The following is a 22,529-nucleotide window of genomic DNA, read 5'->3' on the forward strand; positions in this document are numbered from 1 at the left end:
AAAATTTCTCCTTCCAGTAGTATCAGCAAGATTGAACCCATTGATGTTGTCTTTGCCAGCACAAGTTGATTGTCTCTCCATGTCTGTCAGGTCTAAGGGAGAAGATGTCTCTTTCTCTTTTGATCACCTCTTCCAATCTTCCAAACACTCAGAAAAAAAATCTCAGAATGTTTCTGTGTCATATCTTTTGGAGATTGTCATGTTGAAAACTGATATATTTCTATCATAAAAAACTTACTACAATTCATTTTAGAGGTCATTTAAATATAACCTCTTTAAGTGTCTTATGAATTATTTATTTGAAAAATACTTGGCATTTAAGTACTTTTCAGTTCATTCTAACGCAGGAATTAAAATACTATCAAGAATTTCAAATAGACTTTAATTAAAATAATAAAAATCAAGAAAAGCCCTGGTGAAGTCTACTGCTATATTTGTTTTCCATTAAGTCTTAGCAGCTCTCTCAATCTGATCTTGCTCACCTTTCCCCCTGGATATGTCTTTTGACTTCCAAGTGCAGCTTGAACAAAGACTAGAGGCTGTGGTGGCATACAGTATAACTCTCCAGACTTTCACACAATTGAAAGGCTGCTACTCACTAAAAAAGCATGTCTAAACTGTGAGAACTGCGTGCTTTAGGATATCCCAGCCCAGTGATTGAGTAGAAGGGCCACTCTGGCTTGCCGACTGGTCTCCAGCAGTTGAGCAAGCTAGAGTTAGGCCTGGCTTTCTGCTCTCAGAGTCCCGGGCAATGCAGAAGTACGTTTTGTACAGAAGCAGTAATTCTAAGTGGTTAAGCGCATGGTCATGTGCTGGAGCACAAAGATAATTTCAGGTGGTAGTGTTCAAGTTGGCCTGGAGATCTGCAATGCTTTGTTGCAGTGTTACACGCGTGATGGATTCGAGCTTGAATACAGGTTATGAAAGTTTAGGGAGGTTCAATATAGGAGGCAGAGGAAAGACCTGACAAAGGAAATAGAGTTAAAATTCATGTGAATACATGTCAGTGTTAAAAGCTCCCTGCTGTTGATTGTGCAGGACCCATAGTTATCTTTTCTGCTGACTTGTTATTCTGTACCCAAATCAACAACAGGGTTTGTGATACAGGTGGTACTTGAGAGTGATCAATGAAGCAACCATCTTCTGTGGAAATTATAAACTGTACCTGCCACTCACAGAGCAGAAGTTCTAATTGTAATTCCCCCCAAAAAGTAAGAATCTGGCGGAGTTTGTAAACAATTCTGATTAACAATTGTATCAGCAGAGGTTAAAACCCCTGAGTACTAACCTGGTGTGTCTTAAGCATGTTCATTTTTTTCCATATCTTTCTTTGCATATTGATTTTCTCTAGTCACCAAGTGGCATATACTGGTTGTAGAGCCCATCTGTATTCAGTGGAGGACATATTCTCATCTTACCTGAAAAACAAACATGTTTTTACATTTATGAAAAAAAAAAGCAATACATTTAACATCAAAATATGAGCTAACAAATAAATAGAAAAATGACTTCTTATTTAACATTTGTTAGCATGGAACTTCCTCCTGTTCTTCCTTCTCTCTGTAGGACGTCTGTGCTTGCAGGATATGCCAACTGACTACTGTCTTCCGCCATCAGACTGGGGTTACTACCACTGCTGACAGTACTCCCCAGCTCCTGTATTGCTTGCTAGCTCCTCCACCTGATTCAGTAACTTTGGTAGCCTCAGCGGCTTGGGCGTCTCTCTGAGGATGTTGGGGCTCCCACCATTTTCACTACCTACAAAACTCTGGATTGATGTGTTTTAGAAATGGTTCAGGAAGTGGCTTGAAGAGAAGGTTTTACAGTTACATGAAATTGTGCTTGCTGAGGTTAATCCACTTGCAGGTTATTTTGACAATCAGATAAAATACGGGGGGTTAGGGAAAAAAAAAAAAAAGAAATAATCCCTGATACAACTTCAAACCCAGGGCATACCTTTATGTCCCGCAGCACCAAAAGGTCATTCTTACGCAGTTGTTGCTGCTGTCCTGCCACCATGTAGGGAGTAACCTTTGAAAGTTCTACCAGTGGTTAGCTACTATTTACGATGACCTCACCACAGTGAATACATCTTTATTCACCTAAATCCTGCTAATATTCTGTATTTTTTAGTATCCTACTTGAATGATGAATAAATCCTAATGCCAACTTCACACATAAAGTACAGAACACAAAATATAGCAGATTTGTTTAACTGCGTAGATCCTGGGTTTGTATTTCACTGGGCATCGCATCATCCCTGAAAAGTTATTTCCAGAAGCATTTAAAAAAGTATTTCACAACCATCAGAACATTCTTTTGCCTTTCAAAAGAATGCAGCTAATATATAGTAGTCAGCTAAGGGAACTGCGTTTTAATATGTCTTTTCATGCAAGCACACCATTGTATAGAATGGGCTATACAGATATCCTACTCATACACACAGGATATACAAACGTGTCCTACAAAATCCTTTAGGAAAACTGCTATAGTAATTTGGTTTTCTAATTTATGTTCAATTTGCAGTTTCTATGTTGCCAAGTAATTGCAAATGTCTTCCCTATTAACATGGACTGTATAACCAGCCATCTTTGCTAAGTCCTGTTTAAATCCCAAAAGACAGTCATAGTCAGGGACTGAGCCACCATTATTTGGGTTAAGTGAGAGTCGCATGAGAACTGTTGAGAGCAGTGTCCCACTGTTTCAGAATGACAAATCCACCACACAGCTGTGGCAGCTGCATAGAGAGGGTGTTTTTAATTACGAGACGTATCCATTAAATGTATGGTACTATACCTGACTCAGCAGTGAGGTAAGGCTGATGTTCTGAAGAACTTCGTTACAGGCAGCTCAAAATGAGGAGAAAGCTGTGGGTTTTTTTGCAAGCAGGCATGCTGGTGAAGTCCTGGTGAACTGTGTTATGGTTGTGTCTGGCCACTTCGTGGCCTGCTTGAGTGACCTATTGGTTTTCAAAAGTATTTATGGTTACTCCCATCCACATTTTGGCTGGTCTGAACTTATCTAACTCCTTATCAATTATTGCTGTGCTTACACTGTTAATGCCACGTCAGCTGCCTGCCTATTGAATACACCAGCTTTGGCAGTATTTTCACTGATTTTTGGATATATGCCCACTCAAGAGCTGCTTAGATTTTAATAGGGGGTACTCAGAGAAATCTTCTCATTCTAAGCCCTGATAAATTCTGTGCATCAGGAGCACTTGCAGAGAAGTTATTGCCAGGCAAGGCTTTTAAGAATCAGTTGCTTTTTCTTATAAATTGAACGGCTTCTTCAGAACTTATTGAAGGCGGGTTCTGAAGAATTCAGACGTCTAAGGAGGATCTGGTGGCAATTTATTTTCCCTAAAAAGTATTTTGAAAAAGCCTGCTACATGGTACAATCTGGTTTATTGAAATAATGAAGAGATAACTTGCATCTTTATTGTTCATAAAATCACATTAGAGGATCAGTCCTTGGCAGGTATCCAGAGAGGAGGTAAACCCTGCTAGAGGCAGGGAAGTCACCCCAAGTCTTGCTTTATCTTGTTGAGGGGCATTTAAGGAAGGAGCTCCCTCCTGCATGGGGCTGGTACACAGATTTCTTTCCGATGTCTTTATTTTTCTTTTCTTTCAGGCTCACTATTTCACAGAACGTCCCCAGCTTACCATTAAAGTCAGATACTGTGGGGTGAGAAAAGGGTCTTCAAAAATAAAAGAAAATTGTTACTCTTACAATCTCTTTTCCAAACTTGGGCTTCTTCCAGGGCTGTCTCTAATGTCCTTTGCTATTTCTCTCTGTTTCTCATAAATAAGATTCACTGAACCAAAGGTTTGCTGGGCAGAGAAGGCAGACAGTAGTGCTCTCTTCGGCTTAGGCTACCAGCATTGCCTTCCTGAGCTGCCATTCCTACCAGGACGCCTGTGTGTCTGAGAGCCTGTCCAGGCTGTCCCCAAAGAGGCCAAGGACCTACTAAGATACAGCTGGTGATATGCACTCGCTGTCGGGGTTCTCACGGGCAGCTCTGAGCAGATGTGCTAACCAAGTACACCCAAGGGACATCCCGCTGAACTTCAGGCCCTTCATGAGGAGACTGTTAAGCTTCTACCTCGCCAGTGTAAGGAGGTGGGTTCCTTCCTCGCTCCATTGACTGCATCAGAAATTTGAGGTTAGTGTATTCCTAATTTAGGTACCTCTGTCAAATCCCTAAGATAGTGTGTGCCTACATTTTGGGATGAAATTCTGGTGATTAGGCAAGTGATTCATTTTTTTTCTAGTGCAGGTGTAGAATTATTTTTTCAAAAACACAGATGCATCTGATTTTATCCCAGTCCGTCTTTTAATATGGTATAACAGGAGAAAGTGATATTTGTATGCTTGACATTAAAATATCTTCCAGTTAATGTAAAGCATCTGGTGTTTTTCTGTATTTTAATAAGCCCTAATAACAGCATTGCAATCCCTTAATGCTGTTTCTCATATTCTCGTTACAGTAGGTATATGGCACACGGTTTCTGATTTAAAAAGCTCAGAACAAATTTCAGCAATTTAATCTCAATGTTAGAAAAAGGATCACAGCAGCTGCTATAGTATTTTGTATTTAAACTAGTTTTTGTAAAGACTTGTGACATGCTCCCTGGGAGCTAAATATTGACAAGCATGCTCTGGCAAGCAAGATCAAGCTTGGTGAGTTAACACAGCTCAAGTCTCTGCATTGACACTGTAACCCAAGTCTGAAAACTATTATCCTACTCCATTTATTTTGGCTTTATAGGTGATACTGTCCACTTGAATTAGGGATTTCTATTGTATTTTTAATACTGTAGCTGTGGATTCATGTTTGATTTAGGACCACGATACATGCAAGGTTGCTTGTATATCTGTTTTTGATGACATCTTCGGTAATGTATTGTTTATAGAATCTCAAATGACAGCATAAAACCTTCATGACTTCAAACCTTCAAAATAGAAGTAAACATTGAGTGTAAAATAATTTTAAAATCACATTTATCTTTTGTGCTGTAGAACATACCATGTCCTGAAACTGTGAGTCTGTGAAAGCTGTTGATCAAAAGTGGAGCTTGGACATATATTCATTATTGGATATAATTTAGGAGATTAATTTTTATTTGTGTTCTGTAAGTAAAAAGAAAAATCCACTTTTTTTCTAATTGTAAGTGCACCATGTTTATAATGCTTGTAGTTTACTTTTTGAATTTCTGAATAAAGAACTTAAGCCTATTTGGGCTTCTAGTAAATTTGGCATATACACTAAACTGATTACCAGATGCATTGTGCAACATATGGCATTGTACAGTCTTTGTGTGCTTCATAGTATTTTCTTAAATTACCAGCATTTGTTTTGATTCCAAAAATGCACTTGTCTCAGCTCTCTAGTGCTTTGGACTTAAATGCTGGCTTTTCAGTGCTGAACAGATGTGTTAGAGTTTCACATGGAACATTTATGCTTTTGTGAGTCTTCCTCTTTGAGCTTTCCATACACAGTATTATATCAGTGATAGTTCATGCAAATGGGATCTCTTCGTTTTCATATGTACTTTGATTACTCAAAGTAACCTTCAGAATTCCTAATAATTCTGCATGACCAAGAAGAGCAGGAAAGCAACACAGTTTTGCCCAAAGATACTGCCCCCAGAGCGAATCAATTCTTTCACATACATTTTATTTTAGATTAGAGAAAAACAAGAAGGAATGAGAACATAATTGCTTTGTGGATGACAGTAACAGTCAACAATGGTCCTGTGTGCTTCGATGAACAGCCATATTCCCATGCTTGAGGCTGTGGTTTGAATGGGCATAAAAATTCATCCATGAAAATGCACGGAATAAGGTGCCCAGGACATTAGTACGTAATTTACTTCTAAGAGGGGACAGCTGGTGTTGATTTACAAAGCACACCTCTAAAAAACGTATCCTTTAAATTAGCAACAGTTTTAGAAAAAAGGGCACTATGACATCCTGGGCCAAGGGACAATGGTTTCGTGGCCAGGAGTGCCGACTGCTGCCTCTTCTATAATATCCTGAATAATCCTGAACAATCCTGAAATATCCTGAACATCCTGAATAATGGCAGGACCAAAGGAAATGGTCTGAAATTGCAGCAGGGGAGGTTTAGATTAGGTAATAGGAAGAATTACTTTACTGAGAGAGTGGTCAGGCACTGGAACAGCCTGCCCAGGGAGGTGATGGATGTATTTAAGAAACGTGTAGACATGGCACTTCAGGGCATGCTCTAGTGCCCGAGATTGTTGGTTTGTGTCTGTTTGTGGGTGGGGTGGGGTGTGGTTGTGGGCGTTTGGTTTGGTTTTGGTGTTGGTGTTCTGGGATTTTTTGGCTGTGGTGTTTTTTTGTTGGTTTGGTTTGGTTTGGTTTTTTGTTTTGGTTTGGTTTTTTGTTTGTTTGGTTGTTTTTTTGGGTTTTTTTGTTGGTTGGACTCAATGATCTCAAAGGTCCCATCCAACCAAAAATATTCTGTGATTCTGTGATTCTGCTCAGGTGGAATTGCTCTCTTCACACACAGATTTCCAGGGCTGCCCTTGCACCCTTTCTCTTCTGTGAGGTAATAATATTATACCTTCATATAATACTTGGATACCCTCTCCTAGAAAGCACCGCGTAAGTGCCAAATATTGCTGGTATGTGTTTAGCAGCAGCGGCGTGTGTTCTGATCAGTATTTTAAATCAACAAACACTTTGTGTGCCCCTGGCTTTCTGTTAATTGGCCTTTACTTTGATCACTGAAGACCAGTGAATGCAGTTGAGGAGTTGTTGCTATCATTTTTCTTCAGTGGAAGCCAAGGGGATGAGTAAGTACATAAATTAAGTCCCTTACTCACCCTCTGAGCTGCCCTCATTGGATAACAATTAAAATGATCTGACAGAGCAATGCACTAAATTCCCTCGCATCCCCTTATGTTGCTCTGAATACATCAAACAAATGAGTATTTAGGCCTATTAATGCTGTTATTTTTTATTAATGCAGAAAGCAGAGTTATGATACAGGTGTACAATTTCATCTTGAAATCAGCATTGCGTTGTGTGGCTGGTCACAAGCAGGACTGATATAACCATGTTTTAATTACCAACCTTCAGTAATATATCCAGAGCTAGTAAAGGCTTTTGCAAATAAGGTTTGTGCTTCCTTTGTGCCACAAATTTTAATGTTATTAAAAAGAAAGAAAAGAAGAAAGAGCATTTCTTTAAAATTGTCATCCCTGTGCAGCCAAGGTCTCAGTTAAAGCCAGGGAATCAACTCTTTGTTGGAGTGGGGGGGTCCTTTTCTTTTATGGAAAATAAGTATTGTCATGTAAATTTCACTACAAAAATACAAAAGGGTAAGGAACTAAATATTTAGAAACGTATGTACCTAGTTATAAAACTGTAATTATAAGAAAGTGTTCTTGCATGTCTGTCTTACAGTGTTTTAATTTCTACAGTAGTTATTAGCTGAATATTTCCATTATTACCATTCTGTGAACAACTGCCATTCTTGAAACTGATTGATGTTTAGTAATAAAGCACTTTTATTACATGTTGCCAACTTCTGAGGACCAATCTTATAACCCACAGTGCCTTCAAAGGAGTGATGATACCTCCTTTTTCTGGAACTAATCACATCTGAGGAAAGTGGAAGGGTGAAACAATTACTATTTTTTTTTTTTCTGGAGAACTTTCATTGCATTGTACACTATTCTGCTACAAAATGATGATGGTGTTTTATCTGCCAAAGGTGACACTGGGGGAAGATAACTTTACAGGAAGAGAGATGTTTGAATATAGGCAACTAGCACTGTGCAGTGGCTTAGCTCAAGGCAATGAATGTATTTGTGGGTTGATGAAACCGTGGTCTCAATTTTTCATTGTCTGGGTGCAAAACAGACTTCTGACAGTGTGTCCTGGTTGCAAAGTCCTCGCTAACATTTCATTAGTTTAATTTGTGGGTTTGTGCTCTGTCCAGACCAGCACATAGATCTGCAATTTCAGGGAAGAAAAAGTACAAGAAAAAGAAAAGAGAAGCCCCCGCCAAGTGTTTATCTCCTTAAGGCCACACTGTCTTGCTAGGGCCTAGGCAATCTCTAATCACGCTTTGAGAGTTTTTCAAAGGAGGAAAGCTGTAAGAAAACATTGCAGACAAGTTAACAGTAAATATTGCTCAGAGGGGACTCATAGTTTGTGGAGGTTTTGTGCATATTTTGTGTATTATTTAAATTTCTTCATTCTCATCCTGCCTCTGTCCCTTAGAGACTGATCCATAAAGGCATAGTGCCCTCCAGCTCCAGTGGGAGCTACCAGAGAATGGGAGCTGCTTCTGCTTTCCTCTCAAAGTAAGGCAGAGAAAGAAATTGGTGCTATTTTAACACTGGCATATAATATAATGTCTGAGCTCAACTTGCAGGAGCAAGTTCAGATGCTGACAGTAATCTGAACACACCAACGTGAAGCTCCCAATGACTTTATTTGTACTTGAGACCACCTAAAGTTGGAAAGCTGCTGCTCCAAAGCAGGTTCTGTGTTAGAATAACTAAAGAAACTCTTGGGAGCTGAAGTATCCTCCCAAGAAACTATTTTCATCAGGATAGAGCAGGAACCCAGCTGTGCTCTCCTAACTCATAATTTGATCACCAGATTATAACTGGTCCAAAAATCACATCTCTTCTAGCTTGCAGTATGAACAGCTCTAGTTTTTGCTCTTCACATGAGTCTCTGTCCGCCCAGATTCCTTTGTGTCAAACTCCAGAATTGCAAAGTGAAATTGTCAAAAGCCCCCATACTTTGCTTCTTTTCCCAACCTTACTCCGGTAGCAGCAGCTTGCTTTCCAAATATCTTAACAGACTCTGGTATGGCCCTTCTTCTTTCCAAATGATGAAACAGCCCACCAGCTTACAGACACATGCAGATCCCCATGAACAGTCAAGGTAAGTAGTTTCCATTTATTGCTGGGAGAAAAAAAAGTGTCAAATAACTTCCTACTCATCCTATGGCAAGCAGATGAGTAGGGCTGTGTGCTTCAACTACCTTAAGTATAAATATCAGTTCTACTGCTCTTGGTTGTGTGAGTCTTGAGAAACGGGAAGTGTTGAAATAAATGGCTATGATACACATAGTGTTGAAATAAACATTTATTTTAACACATTGTATGTGATGAGCCATTTATTTTAACACTTTTCACTTGAAGTGTTGAAATAACAGGTTTTATCAGGGGACGTGTCATCCACTGTTTTATGTATATGTGAATATGGAAATATATCTACTGAGTGTGCGTGTATATATATATACACTCACATAGATTATATGGGTATGTAATAATAATATGGTAGATGCGTGTGTCGACACACACTATTGCACAGGCAAATACAGTGTTTTCTGCTTAAATTGAGTCATTTGTTTCACAAAAATTTTGTGCTCATGCCATCATATTTTTAATATATTTTATGTATCTATAAATAGTTCTAAATATATCCATACATAAAATTGTATATTACTAGATAGTAGCAACTGGATGAGATACATAAACTTGAAAATAGGATAGGAATGATCCTGACATATAAAAGGAGAAGGAAATACTTCACCTGAGCTTTCTAGATATCTACATCTGCTTTCTTTAGTTTGCTGTACTTTCATAAGCTCTCCTTCTCTTTTTGTAATAGACTTCTTAGGCAAGTGGTTATTAAACAGTACAAGGTATCCTTCAGGTTTTTTAAATAACTCAAAAAGTTTTTGTACTGCATTCTTCAGTTATGTTTTTATTTTTAAATACACTGTAAGAGCCTCAGCACCCTGCTGAGCAGCCAGTCACCACTCTTCCAGTGTGACCTTAGATATAGCAAATTGCCTTTGTATGGTTAGAATTATGTATGGGCTAAAGTCCAGGCATAGACATGTAGACACACATGAATGTCCCGCTTTCAGGCAGCAGGGTCATGTTGACCATGGCAGTTGTTGTTGTTAAGGAGGTTAAAACCAGCTCAAACAAAGGTAGTGCTGCTTCTGAGGCTGACAGAGGCAAGGCTGCCTTTGAACAAATCTGTAAGCTTCTAGGTAAATAGCCACAAACACTTCTACTAGACTTTGAGTTAAACACATCTGTCTCTGCATCAAAATAAATGGGCAGCGAGATCTACTGTGTGCTAAAGTGAAGCACTCGCATCTTTCGGGGGGAATGATTGCCCGGCAGAATTTGGCAGGAGCTCATTTTTCCCTCTGTGATGGCCACAATGGTCTTGGCTGGTAACTGTGGGCAATATTTCTTAGGTGGGCCATCCCTTGGCTGTTATGCTGGTCTAATTCACATGTCTTTTTCCCTGTGTTGGGAGCATACCTCAGTTATTAGCACTACTTTTATTATTTTATCATTACTGTTGTATTGATAGTTGTTTTATTCTCTTAGCACTACCACTCTCTCGCTAAAAGGCAAGTTTTGTCCTGGCCCAGTGGAGGAGTGCAGCGCAAAAGGTGCCAGACCTCCTTCAGCAGCACACTGTGCTCGGCTCCCTGGCACCAAACCCGATGACTCAGACTCTTAAGTCATGACGGGGAGCAATAGGGAAGCAGTCAGGAAAAAGAAAGGGCGTTCCAAGCCAACCAAAGAACTTGTAAAGCACCATGTGAGACAGTTTCCAGCTTCAAGCCAAACCAAAGTGGAAAGCATGAATGAAACTAAATAATGAACACCTGATAAATTGCAGTAGAAAATGCTTTGCTAGGTCTCGTACAGATCACCAGAAGTATCGATTTTTAGTGGATCTGTAGTTTTCAGTGGGAGAAGCGCTTTGTCAGAAAATGTTTAACCAGCTCTTGCAGCAATCACAAAATAATTTGTATCTGTCCTCTTGGTTTTTCTTATTGAAGTTCAATCTGAATGAAAACTCCCCCAGGTCTTGCTGGATAAATAATATTTACAGATTAAAAAAAAATTTACTTTTTCCCTCTTCTCTTTCTCTGATTCTGACCTTCTTAATTGAGAGAAGTCTCTGATGACTGCTAAACATTTATTGAATGAGAACTCTGGTGATTTTATGAACTTTCAGCTGAAAGAGCATAAATGATCATTAGCAGAAATTCAAAAATGGTAAAAATAAATCCTTAAAAGGACACTGATTTTTCTCTGTGCTTATGAAAGTTCCACCTTTTTTTTTGTATTTTGGTAGAATATTTTTTATCAAAGGAAGGAAAATGATTACTTTTTTCCAGACAGAGATTGGACTTAAAGCAGTAGGTATTCCAAACAGAATCAAATGAGAAGTAAGCTTGGAAATAAAAAAAAGGGAAATAATTATCAGAGAAAATATTAACACACCATCAATTTATCAGGCCGTAAATGTCATAGATAAGTCATGATATGTGAACAAAAACGAGTAGACTGCAGTCAGTCAATACAGTTTCGAGAGACAGCGATAGCAGAGTGAGACAGAAATTTTTTCAAATTTGCAGAATCATTAACTTTATTCTAAAGTCTTGAGGTAAAGTCCTGACTTCACTGTAGTCAGGAGAACCTTTGGCATTGATTTGGTAGTGTTGGTGCATCGCCCTTCATGAATTACCAATAAAATGAAACACTTGATAGCCATTGCTTTGAAGATGTAGGTTAACTGTTGTAGAGACACTCCGTAAAATAAATATTCCCTTGAATGCTCCATTTGGTAAGTGAATAATTGAAATTTTTGTTTTAAATAGCCGGTACCTGAGTAAATAGAACCTTATTATAAGTGATTTTGGCAAATTGCTATTAATGTGTGAGTAGTAATGTACTGAAGGACTGACCAGGCTGTGAAATAGGGAGCAGTGAAAAAAGTCGTCTCTGGATTCTGAGCTGAGTGAGGAGTGTTGGGCTGTGCACCATTAAAGCTGTGGCGAGGTGCGTCTTGAACTTGCTCTTTGGACACTTCCTTTTAGTGCACTGACTATTGTGTGTCCCATTTGGGGACCTCATAACAGCTGTGGATAGTCTTTCTCTCTAAACATGTCTATTCATTGGGTTTTCTTCTGCATATAAATGGATTCTCTGGCCGTTTTGAAGGATGTGCCTGTTACACTGTTTCATTAAACTGCCGCGTTATCGGGTAATTGTTTAAACATAATGCCATAGCACTATCAAAAGGAAAGGTGAACTAATGGCATTTGCAAATGTCAGGGATTATCTTAACACTTTTATTATAGTTTATAAAAAGTAGGTTCAGGGCATTCCGTGGCAATTATTTCCAAAGAAATTGGTTATTTAAATAAATTGCTAATTATCTGGATATGACAGTATTGAAAACCCGGCTAATGAGTTATTTGATAAGTGTAGCTTATGGTGGCCACCTACAGGTGGCAGAGAGAAAGAACATATAGAATAATTGCAATCAGAAGGAATGCAAGGCAAATGAATTGTGTACAACCTGCACATTTCCCTGGACTGTTTGCAAATGCAGATTGTATATATATATAAAGTACTTTGATCACCAGTACTAGGTAGAATACACGCTGTGCAAAAAAAGTCTTAACAAAGAATTATGTTTTCTGGTTTTTTTATTCCTAATCCCCCAACTTTCTTATATGGTTAATTCCCACCCCATTGGATTGATCATCTACAATGCCTGAACTTTCCCAGACCAAATCCCTTATGTAATGCTTTTTCACCCAAGTCTGGTATTTGCTGTCATTGGCTTATTTTGTCATTAGCTTTATTAATGTTAACAGTCAGGGAGATAACAATGTCAGCTGTCTTCCCAGAATGTATTTACAGAGGGAGGGAGAGTAATGTTGCTTAGATTTTATTTTTTTTTATTTCTTTTAGCAGCACAGACTTTATCAGTAATTTATTCGTCAAAAATAATATATCAGCTAATTTTTCTTTGTAGTATTTAGGCTCTGTGGTTTAAATCTGATATTAAATTTGTAAAGAACTGCAGTGTAATATAATATAATGCAAATTAAAAATTAACGTTACTTTACAATGCACAGAATGGGGAGAATTATGACCCAAATTCATTTTTATTCTATCTAGTAACCATAGATACAAAAATTTGCTTTTAAGTCATCTACTAACCAAAGGTATGAAAGTTTGCTTTCCTTTTAAATCTGTTTCTTTTGTTGATAGTTTGATTAAGACCGTTCAAACTGTTTCAAGATTCAGGCTCAGTATTATCAGTCTGAATTGATTCACCTCCATTCTGTTGGCTGGTTTTTAATGGACCTGGATCATCTTTACCTAAAGGCCCATTTAGAGCTGCTGCAAATATGTGTTAAAGACTTTAAACTAACATGTTGGTGCAATATATTGTTAGTGAGAATGTAGCCCAGTATTCAAGACTTCTGAAACCAATTTTTTTCCCCATTGGTGGATCACTAGGATCAAGAATTGTTTCTGCTAGGAGCTTCCAAAGCGACTGGGTTGCTTGAAGCCTAACGCCAGGCTGCTTCTGGAAGAAGGCGTTAAGTTTGGCTCTCAAGCCCCAGTCTAGTGAACATTTGTGGTGCTTGACAGGATTAAGTACTCTGGGGACTCCAAGGACTTATGAAGTTGTAATAACGCATATGTCTTCTGGCACTGGTAAAGGGTTTTTTACTTTCTATGGAAAAATAAACAATCAAACAAATAAGTACGTATAATACCTTTCATCAGTTTGTCATTAGTCTGCTATCCTCAGAGGACAAGGGCAACTCTGCCTACCTGTGCTGATCAGGGAGAGGCATTTGATTGATGTATGTTCTGCTTCTCCTCCGTGTTGCATTTTGCCTATTGGATTTCCTTGACTGCAGTCCCCGATAGTCACGAAAAATCTGACTATTTATTTAAAAAAACAAAACAAAACAAAACCAAAAAACCAAAAAGAAAGAAACCCAAAACTCACTGTTTCAAAGCAAGAAAAAGGTCAGGGACTTCTGCATCATATAATTATTTCATTGTTTAAGTCTTTATGTAATAGCAAGTATTTGTTCCATAATTAATGAGAGACTTGAAAGAGTAGTTTTCAACATAGGGTAGCATGTCATCTCCACCAGGTATTTTTCTGTCTGTGTTTCATTTTCAAATCTCACTCCCCTGGTTGATGTCTGGAAAAGTGGACTTTGTTTACTAAATCTCATTATTTTACAACAAGGTAAATGATAGCCACATCTAGCATCTGCTAACAGCTGTAATGCTACTATCAAGAGAGTACCATATCAGCAGTTTCCCCAGCTATGGGTGCTTAACCAGTGGAATTACAGGTCCCAGCATGTCAAAGTATGTGCTAGATGCTTATTTTTTAGCATGTGAGCAGTCTTTCAAATGCATGCTAGATTTGGACCTCAGCTTCTTAAATACCATTGGATTTATCAGACAACATTCTGCAAATTCCCATTACTACTTAAAGCTCTTTTAACAGTTGGCATTAAATCTTTATTTCATCCTTTTAAAAACTCCTTCTCCACAAATCTCTGTGATGGAATTTATTACCTTCCTGTGGTACTCATATGAAAATGCAAGAACACACAGACTCTAGGTCAAATTCCATCCTCATTTGCTTTGTTCTTATTATTCACCTTTTTTTTTTTTTTCTTAATACCCTGGCTTCGCTACTGTTTGAATTCTTTCTCTTTTATTGCTTTAATCTGGAAGGTTGTTTCACCATTTCATTAGGCAGTAGGATCTCTGTCACAAGTAAATCACATTGTATTCCAGACCAGCAGCTTTTATTACAGAAGAGGAAGCTTCTGAACTGTTGATCAAGAAATGCATGGGAGAATGACTGCATCTTCTGATGTGCTTGTTCCGTATTCTGTAGACTAAAGAAAAAAAATGCTGGGATGAATAGTGACACCTCAGTCAACCCTCTGATTGTCATTAGAGCCATTTATTTACTCTCATCAGAAGCACTCCTGAAATGTTTTTAAATTCATTTGGGTGAATTATAGATGAATGGAATACTTTTGCGATTGTACCAATTTATCACTAATTTACTAATCACCAACTGTAAGTAATAACTCATATTATGAATATCAAGTGCAGCTAGTACTAAAAAGTACCTATCTTCCATAATAAATTCTAAGTCTCATTGCCATCTCTGCCTGGCTTCATCAAATCATATCCTTGATTTCTTTGGGCTGAAAGAAGGCCTTTCTGATTACCTATTGTGCTGAAACCTTAAATAAACTGTCATTTGCTCCTTTTCCTCTACTGACCATTGTACAGAGGCAGTCATTTAAGTGAGAAGGTGGCTAATTTAATCAGACTGAAGAAAGGAACAATTATATTCTGGAAATATTTTCTTGTGCAACTCTGCTACAAAATATCATTAAGGTCAAGGGTCTATAAGGCTTAAAAACTGATTGAATGCAAACTCTGAGAGTTACATTGAGGTTAAAAGAATATAAACCTTCACACCTCCAGGCGGATGTCAGTTTTCAACTCATGCAGATTGGGAAGAAATTTCCCTCTAGCCACATGATTTTGGAGTTACCAGAGTCTGTATTCTTTCACCTTTCTAAAAAATAACTACCTCATCACAATGAGATTCTGGAGCAGCTGTGTCAGTGCCTGAAAGCAATGTAGCAAGTCTGATGCTTACCTGCAGCCTCAATTTCAAACACTGAATATTTGAAGAGTTTAATGAACTAGTGTTTTTTGATGAGATTATTTTCAGTGGTTTTGGCTGTGTCCTGTTGTGTCTTGGCATGTATGACCTCCGAAAGGCTTTATAAATAAATCCATGAGAGTAAACGACATGGTTCCATTGTTTTTTCTTTGTCTCAAGTCTTTCTCTAAGACTGGACCATCAATTCTGTCATTGTATTTTCTCTTTGGACACTAGCAGTCACAGAATCATGGAATGGTAGGGGCTGGAAGAGACCCCTGGAGATCATCTAGTTCAACCCCCTGCCAAAGCAGGTTCACCCAGAGCAGGTTTGACAGGAACGCATCCAGGCGGGTTTTGAATATCTCCAGAGAAGGAGACTCCACCACCTCTCTGGGCAGCCTGTTCCAGTGCTCTGGAAACCCTCAAAGTAAGGAATTTTATCATCATGTTGAGACGGAATTTCCTGTGTTCCAATTTGTGTCCATTGCCCCTTGTCCTGTCGCTGGGCACCACTGAGATGAGTCTGGTACCATCCTCTTGACAGTCATCCTCTTTCAGAGAGTCATTCTGTTCCTTTCAAACTCATTACAATTGATCTACCTCAAATGATGGCAAATAGTCATTAGTGTCCAGTGGAAAGTTCTTGTTCAGGTCCAGCTCCTTTCTGTGATCTTGTTCTGGTGCGATCTTAGGTTCTTTAAGGTGGTTTTGGTGAGATTTCTAATTTTTATGAACCAGGCTCTGGTTTTCACCAAAACACACTGATAGTGCATCTTGGGTTAGATTGTCTATTTATGCAAATGAAAGTTCATATGCTGAAATGTTGTATCTCTGTAGTCTCTGTTAAACTAGCAAGTATCTGTGCAAAGTCCATGAGCAGTCCTGATGCCTAACATGGGCATGGAAGAACATCCGGTGTGTCTTGATGGCAGGTGGAAGAGTCTGTCTGATCAGACAGTGAGTCTTCTGGTTCTGCTGTGGTGCAGAGATCAGCTATTGAAGAAGGAGGAGGTGTTGTATTAAGTATATAATGAGAAGGTATCTATTCTGAGGCAGCAGAAGTTGTCATTATCCAAGAAGATAATTTTGTGCTGAATCCGAAGCAGGTGTCAACAGATGCTGCTTAGTTGAGCTTTTGGGTGTGAATGTGTTTAATACCGATGGGCCAAAGTCTCCTGTGAATTCAGTGTTTTCTGTCAGGGTTACAGTGAGGGGCAGTGGTATGTTGCAAAAGGCAACGTGAGCTGAAGACAGTATTTTTATTGGTTAAGACAAAACAAATTTCAGTATTCTGTAATGGAAAATTACCTTGAAAAAACAGCTCCTTGATGAAGTGACAGTGCAGCTGTCCTATTTAAAGCAAAACATGACGCGTTTTGTGACTGGAACTTATGTGGGATCATTCTCCTCATTGACCCTTCCAGCTAGACTGGGGAGGTCTTAGCTGATGCACAAGCAAGGCAGAGGCTCTTTTTAGAGAGCAGAATCCTGAGATGACAGTAGGTCCTTCTTGGAGACCAGTAAAACCCTGCCTGAGAGGAAGCACTCATGGGGACACTGGAGGGAGAGTAAATGCTGAGCTCAGTGAGACAGGGCTGCTTGAAAAGAGGAATTTATCCTTTACTAAAGAGTTTCTTAGATTAAAAATCCAGCAGGCAGACTGCAGTACTTCTGTCTCAGAAAGGGTGGAGAAAGAATGGCAAAACAGCTTGTTTGGGTTGAAGAAGAAATTTTGTCTCAAGGAGACGAGGATGTTGGTCAGGCAGCAAAGCAGAGTTGTGGAATGCAGTGGCTACTGTTTCTGCATGGGCTCTTTTCCCACACTTCCTAATTGTAGTTTCTTCTTCCTCTTGCTTTCTTCATTGCATTGGTTTTCTTTCTTTCTTCCCTTTCGATTATTTGCTCTTGCAGAAGATCAAATCTTTAAGGGTTATAAAAACACCCATGGAGGATGTTCAGAAGTATTTCATGTTGTGGTATTTCCCCAAGTTACCTAATAATACAGTACCAAACAAAAAAAGTACTAGTTGACAGCCAGGCAGTTCCTCTGAAAGTGATATATCCCTCCCTTACATTACTGTGGTGTTGTCCAATGCTAACATAAAATTATCCTAAAGGTTCTCTAAATTAAGTAGAAATTTTAAGAATATGGGAGTTATCTAGAGAAATCTGAACTAGCCTAAAGAATAGCTGTCAGCTATCCATCATTTAATGAGCAGCATCTTTATGTGTATTTTAAATATTTGCAGACCATCAATAGGATGTAGCCAAAGCAGATTCATTGCAGACATGGTGTATTGAGACTTTAATCATAATTCCTCTAAATGTAGCAGGAAGTTGTCTGACTCAACCTCTATATACCATTTGAAAATGCAAGTTACAGTCTTGGAGATACAACCATAAATGAATCTACTTTATTGTTTTGAGCTTCTGACTGTTGTTCTAATAGTTAAAGGGGGCTTACTTAAAGGATTATCCACATCTACAAACATCCAAAGGGGAAACATATTAAATAATATACGAAATGTCAAGCACAGTGAGATGGTGCTTTTAAACAATTTTTACTTAGACATAAATAAATGAGATGTTCCCTCTTACTTGGACAACATATCTGTTCAAAAAGTCAGCCTGATTCTTTATGTAGAAACATAGATCTCTTTTTCTACAGTGTACTGCATGGTAAAGTATTGCTTTCTGTCTCAGACATTGTTAGTCTTTGTTTTGAGTATCAGCTAAAGTGTTTGAGCCAGCTTTGCAATGTTTATCCAAATGTTTCTGTGATTGTCTTTATTTCAGCCAAATTCATAATACTTCACAAGTATTGATACAGCTTGAAACCTTCTTGGTGTCAATTTGTAAATTAATATAACCTCTGCAGCCTAGAATTAGATCTTAGTTCCTGATGGTCCTACCATGAGGGATGTGCAAATTACATGAGGGTGTATTTGGATGTTGCTTACGAAATGTTCTGATTTTCTGTAGGAAATGCTATTAGGCCCATTGCCCTCCGCGCAGTGTCTGCCATAGCCCGTGCTCTCCCCGGATTTCCCATCTTAGCAACTGGCGGCATCGATTCTGCTGAAAGTGGGCTCCAGTTTCTGCACAGTGGGGCTTCTGTTTTACAGGTACCTTTTCTTTCTTTAAAAGATTAGAATTAAAATAACTATAATTAAAAACATAATGATTCTTCCTTTCAAACATTAGAATAGTGGGGGTTTTATACCACTGAAAGGAATTTTCATGTTTTTAGCTTCATACTTCTTGATAAGAGACATTAATTTCAGATGGAGGAGGAGGAGGAGTTGCCGAAAGACGACTTTGGGTGTCACAATACTAATCTGGGAAAAGGCTAGCCATGAGTATGTTATCACTTTTTTTCTCTAATCTATAGGATTTAAACTTTAAACATCTCTCCCTTGTCATACAAACAAGGTTGACACAGAGTTAAGACTGAGCTGTCTGATCTTCCTTTATTCTCAGTTTTTGTCTTCTGCAAAGAGCTTTTCCAAGGAGAGAGGGATTTCAAAGAACACTACCTTGGTCCTACTGGGACCCAGTTTAAAGTAACTTGTTTATCCAGGCATCTGTGACCTTAAGCATGTTTACTAGAACAGGAGGTGCAGAGCTGTACCTCCTGTGTATGGTGCTGGCATTGCAGGCCATTGCAACTGGAGTGAGGTGTCAGACTGCACATAGTAGTTGAGGCTGTTTACATTGTCTGAAGGGTTGTTTTGAGGGCCTGCCTGGACTGGCATGGTTAGTTAGTCCTGTCATGGAAGGAAGCCTTGGAGGCCTGTTGTTACGGGCACCAGGAAATTGGCTAGAAATCAGCCTCTTACCTGAGGCTCTACTAGGCATGTCAGGGCACCATTGCAACATATACGTTAAAATGGCTGATAAGGAGCAGGTGGTGGTTATGTCATATTATTCCATTATATATTGTTACATTCTGGTAGATACTCAGACCCTTTATCTGTAGTTCCCATCATAGACAACAGCAGCTGTGGATCCTGTGGATATCAGCTTTGTGTCACTCCGTGGGATGACTGGAGTGGTTTCATTCCCACAATTCACTTTGACATTAAAATTAGATTCAATGTGACCATCCTTTCTGCCCAGCTAAGGTGACTGCTGGGATTAATCATTTATTTGCGATGTTTCAGAAAAAAAAAAAAATAGACCATCGCAATAGTTTGGTTTTGTTGGATATTTTAATGCACATCAAAGTTAGCATCTCCGGGAGCTGAAGTAGCAGGCTACTGCTTTTTTATAAATTTACTATGTTCTTTGGATTTATTAATGCCATTTCCTATTTTTTTTTAGTTTCTATTAAAATGCTTCAAACTCTTTTTTCCAATAACAGACAAGAGATCTACCTTTCTTACACAATGGTCTGAGAGCTTCTTCCATATAAATACTAAGTAAAGGTACAAATTACAGAGCAGCATTTGTCTAAAAAACAGTAGGATTGGCAAGGGAATTTTTTAAGTGCTATAGATGCATTTCATTTGTTATTGCTAATAGAGCTGCAGCTTTGATGGCTTTGTCTGTAACACTGTTACGTGATCTGAACTACACAGAGTGGAATGATCTTCTGCTCTACATATGCTGTATCTGTTTCTGGATGACTAAAAACTAATTTTTTTAATGTCATTTATGCACTTTTCCTTTATATAGTCTGTGTAGCTGCTTATTTTTTGTTATTTCTTTTCTTTTGTGTTGTTTTGCCCAATGGTAATGGGAAATTCTGAAATACGATTTAATGCAGACATCCCAGTCAGTGTTCAAGAGAAAGAATATTGGATTTACAAAACATTAAATATTGTTTTCTTTTTAGTAATAATCAAGTTCTCTGGAACTGGCTTCCAGAAATGACTCGCATCTATACTGGTCTTCTGCCCTGTACAGAACAATTTCTCTTTCCAAGAGATTCTTACCAGAGATGGTGAAAAAAAAAATTTCTTGTCCTTAGGCTTCACCAGTTTAACTAAAATCATCTCTAGAACTGATTTGAAACTCCTCTGGATCAAACCTATCCTCAGTTTGAGTGGCTTATTTCTGTTTCACTAAAGTAGGGAAGTCATTTAAACTAATCTGAGATAAATGGATTCTAAAGCTGCTGTGTAGGTAAGGATCTGAACTACTTAAATTACATTCATTTAAAAATAAGCCTTTAGTAAACTTCATGTAAGATTGTTAGTGCAGGCCATAAGTCTTTCCCTCATCTTGGGAAAGGCAAATGGAAGGGAGAGAGAAACAAGTATTCTCTATGGGCAGTCTCACAAGAAATACACTTGACTGGGACTAGACTGAAAGTCTTATTTGCTGCTCAGGCAAGATACGTTGTGATAGACAGAAGACAGTCTTACCTTCATGGGTCATCTTTGGAACGTAATTAGGATTATGAGAAACATTGCTGTTGTTTTCCTTCTTAACAAGGTCGTATGAATAGCCGGCTAGTATACTTTTCCCAGAATCCCAGTCTCTCTCTCACATGTCCTTGGTAACAAATGCCCAAGTTGTTCCTTCAACAGTCAAAATCTCTGTTGCTTATCATAACAGCTTTGGCGGTTCACGTCTGCTTTCTCAGTACCAAAATACAGAGCAAGTACAGAATTTGGAGATAGCATCAAAAAAAGTGATCTAGTGAATAATTCAGTATATTAAGATTCAATATATAGCAAGTCCTCGAGTTAAGTAAGTAGAAGCTGGGACTGTACTGGAGGAATTATACATGTGTCCCATAGCCTTGTCTTAAGCATCTGCTTTGGAGATGGTGCTGACTTGACACTTGGACTGACACAGTACTGCACATTTTGTGATCTTACTTCACATTTCCACGAGGACACCTTATGACTGATCCAGAGGCAGAAAGCAAGCAGCCCAGGTTTTGGAAGTGCTGGAGCGAGCTCTGTGCTCAGCTGTGCCAAATGAGCAGTGGTCTCAAAACCTGGGAGTGGGTTCTGCCACTGCTATCACTGCCCTGTTACACAGAATAGTGTGTGGATGTTTCCTCATTAGCAGTATTTCAAAAGAAGGGTAGGGAATGTCAGTTTATCCAATATTAAATGTGGTCTGATACCACTAAGCAGCAGAGGTTGTATTGACCCATCCACAGAGCCCAGCTAGAGAACCCGGGAGAGCAGCACTTGCATGGGCATTGGGCTTCCCTTCGTTTGCCTAGATGAGAGTCCTGTGACTTCTTTGCCATCAGAGGGTGATGTTCATGGCTAAGATAATACAAAGGCTTTGTGTGAGTTGATTTAATTGCCATGTGGCATATCTCTTAGAGAAGACGTTTATGAATAATAAATGTAACTCCATTAAAAGCAAGATCAGGTTTTCCTCTGCAGCTATTTCCCCTTCAATCCAGATCTCCATTATTTTTTCCAATTGCTTTTATTTTTAAAACGTGGGGATTTATTTTCCATTTACGAAATCATCATACACGGGAATGCAAGTCAGAAGTCAGGTGATAAGCCATATTTTGATATATGCTATAACCACCTCAAGTGATATTAAGCAGGTATATTAGGGAATGGTTTGGGGAGAGAGTTTCAGTATTCAAAGTGTGTTCTATCCCTTCCTGTAACAGGTGGAGGGCAATATCTTAGTGTCATTACTGACAAAAAGTTCATGTGTAAGAAAGTTTTGCAGCAGGTATGGAAAACCAACTGAACCATTGAGGTAAGTAGTAGCTGGGATTAAAATTTTATGCAGCAATTTAACAGAACATTCTTCCACTTTATGGACTTCTGAAACAGTTACAAAAAGACCCCTCGTTTTTTAATCTTTCATTAAAAATGCTGAAACACTTCGGCCATTCTTCAGCTGATTCCATAGCACTGTACTTTTTTGTAACATACCCAAGTCCACCAATCCCTTTTCAGTAAAGGCATGAAATTAAAAAAATAACAACTTTATTGATGGAGATAATCCTGCATTCATTGCATACCAAAAATGCTAGAAAT

At 38.6% G+C, this 22,529-nt stretch overlaps 1 protein-coding gene across 1 annotated transcript in view; it reads left to right on the forward strand.

Annotated features, from left to right (window-relative positions):
• Positions 1-22,529, forward strand: part of DPYD (dihydropyrimidine dehydrogenase) — a 366,613-nt gene that overhangs the window by 278,776 nt on the left and 65,308 nt on the right. Inside the window, 1 exon segment of the mRNA XM_074151782.1 lies at positions 18,541-18,683. Within this exon segment, the coding sequence (XP_074007883.1) occupies positions 18,541-18,683 (143 nt within the window).

Source organism: Numenius arquata, chromosome 8 (genome assembly GCF_964106895.1).
Source record: "Numenius arquata chromosome 8, bNumArq3.hap1.1, whole genome shotgun sequence".
Classification (NCBI taxonomy): domain Eukaryota; kingdom Metazoa; phylum Chordata; class Aves; order Charadriiformes; family Scolopacidae; genus Numenius; species Numenius arquata.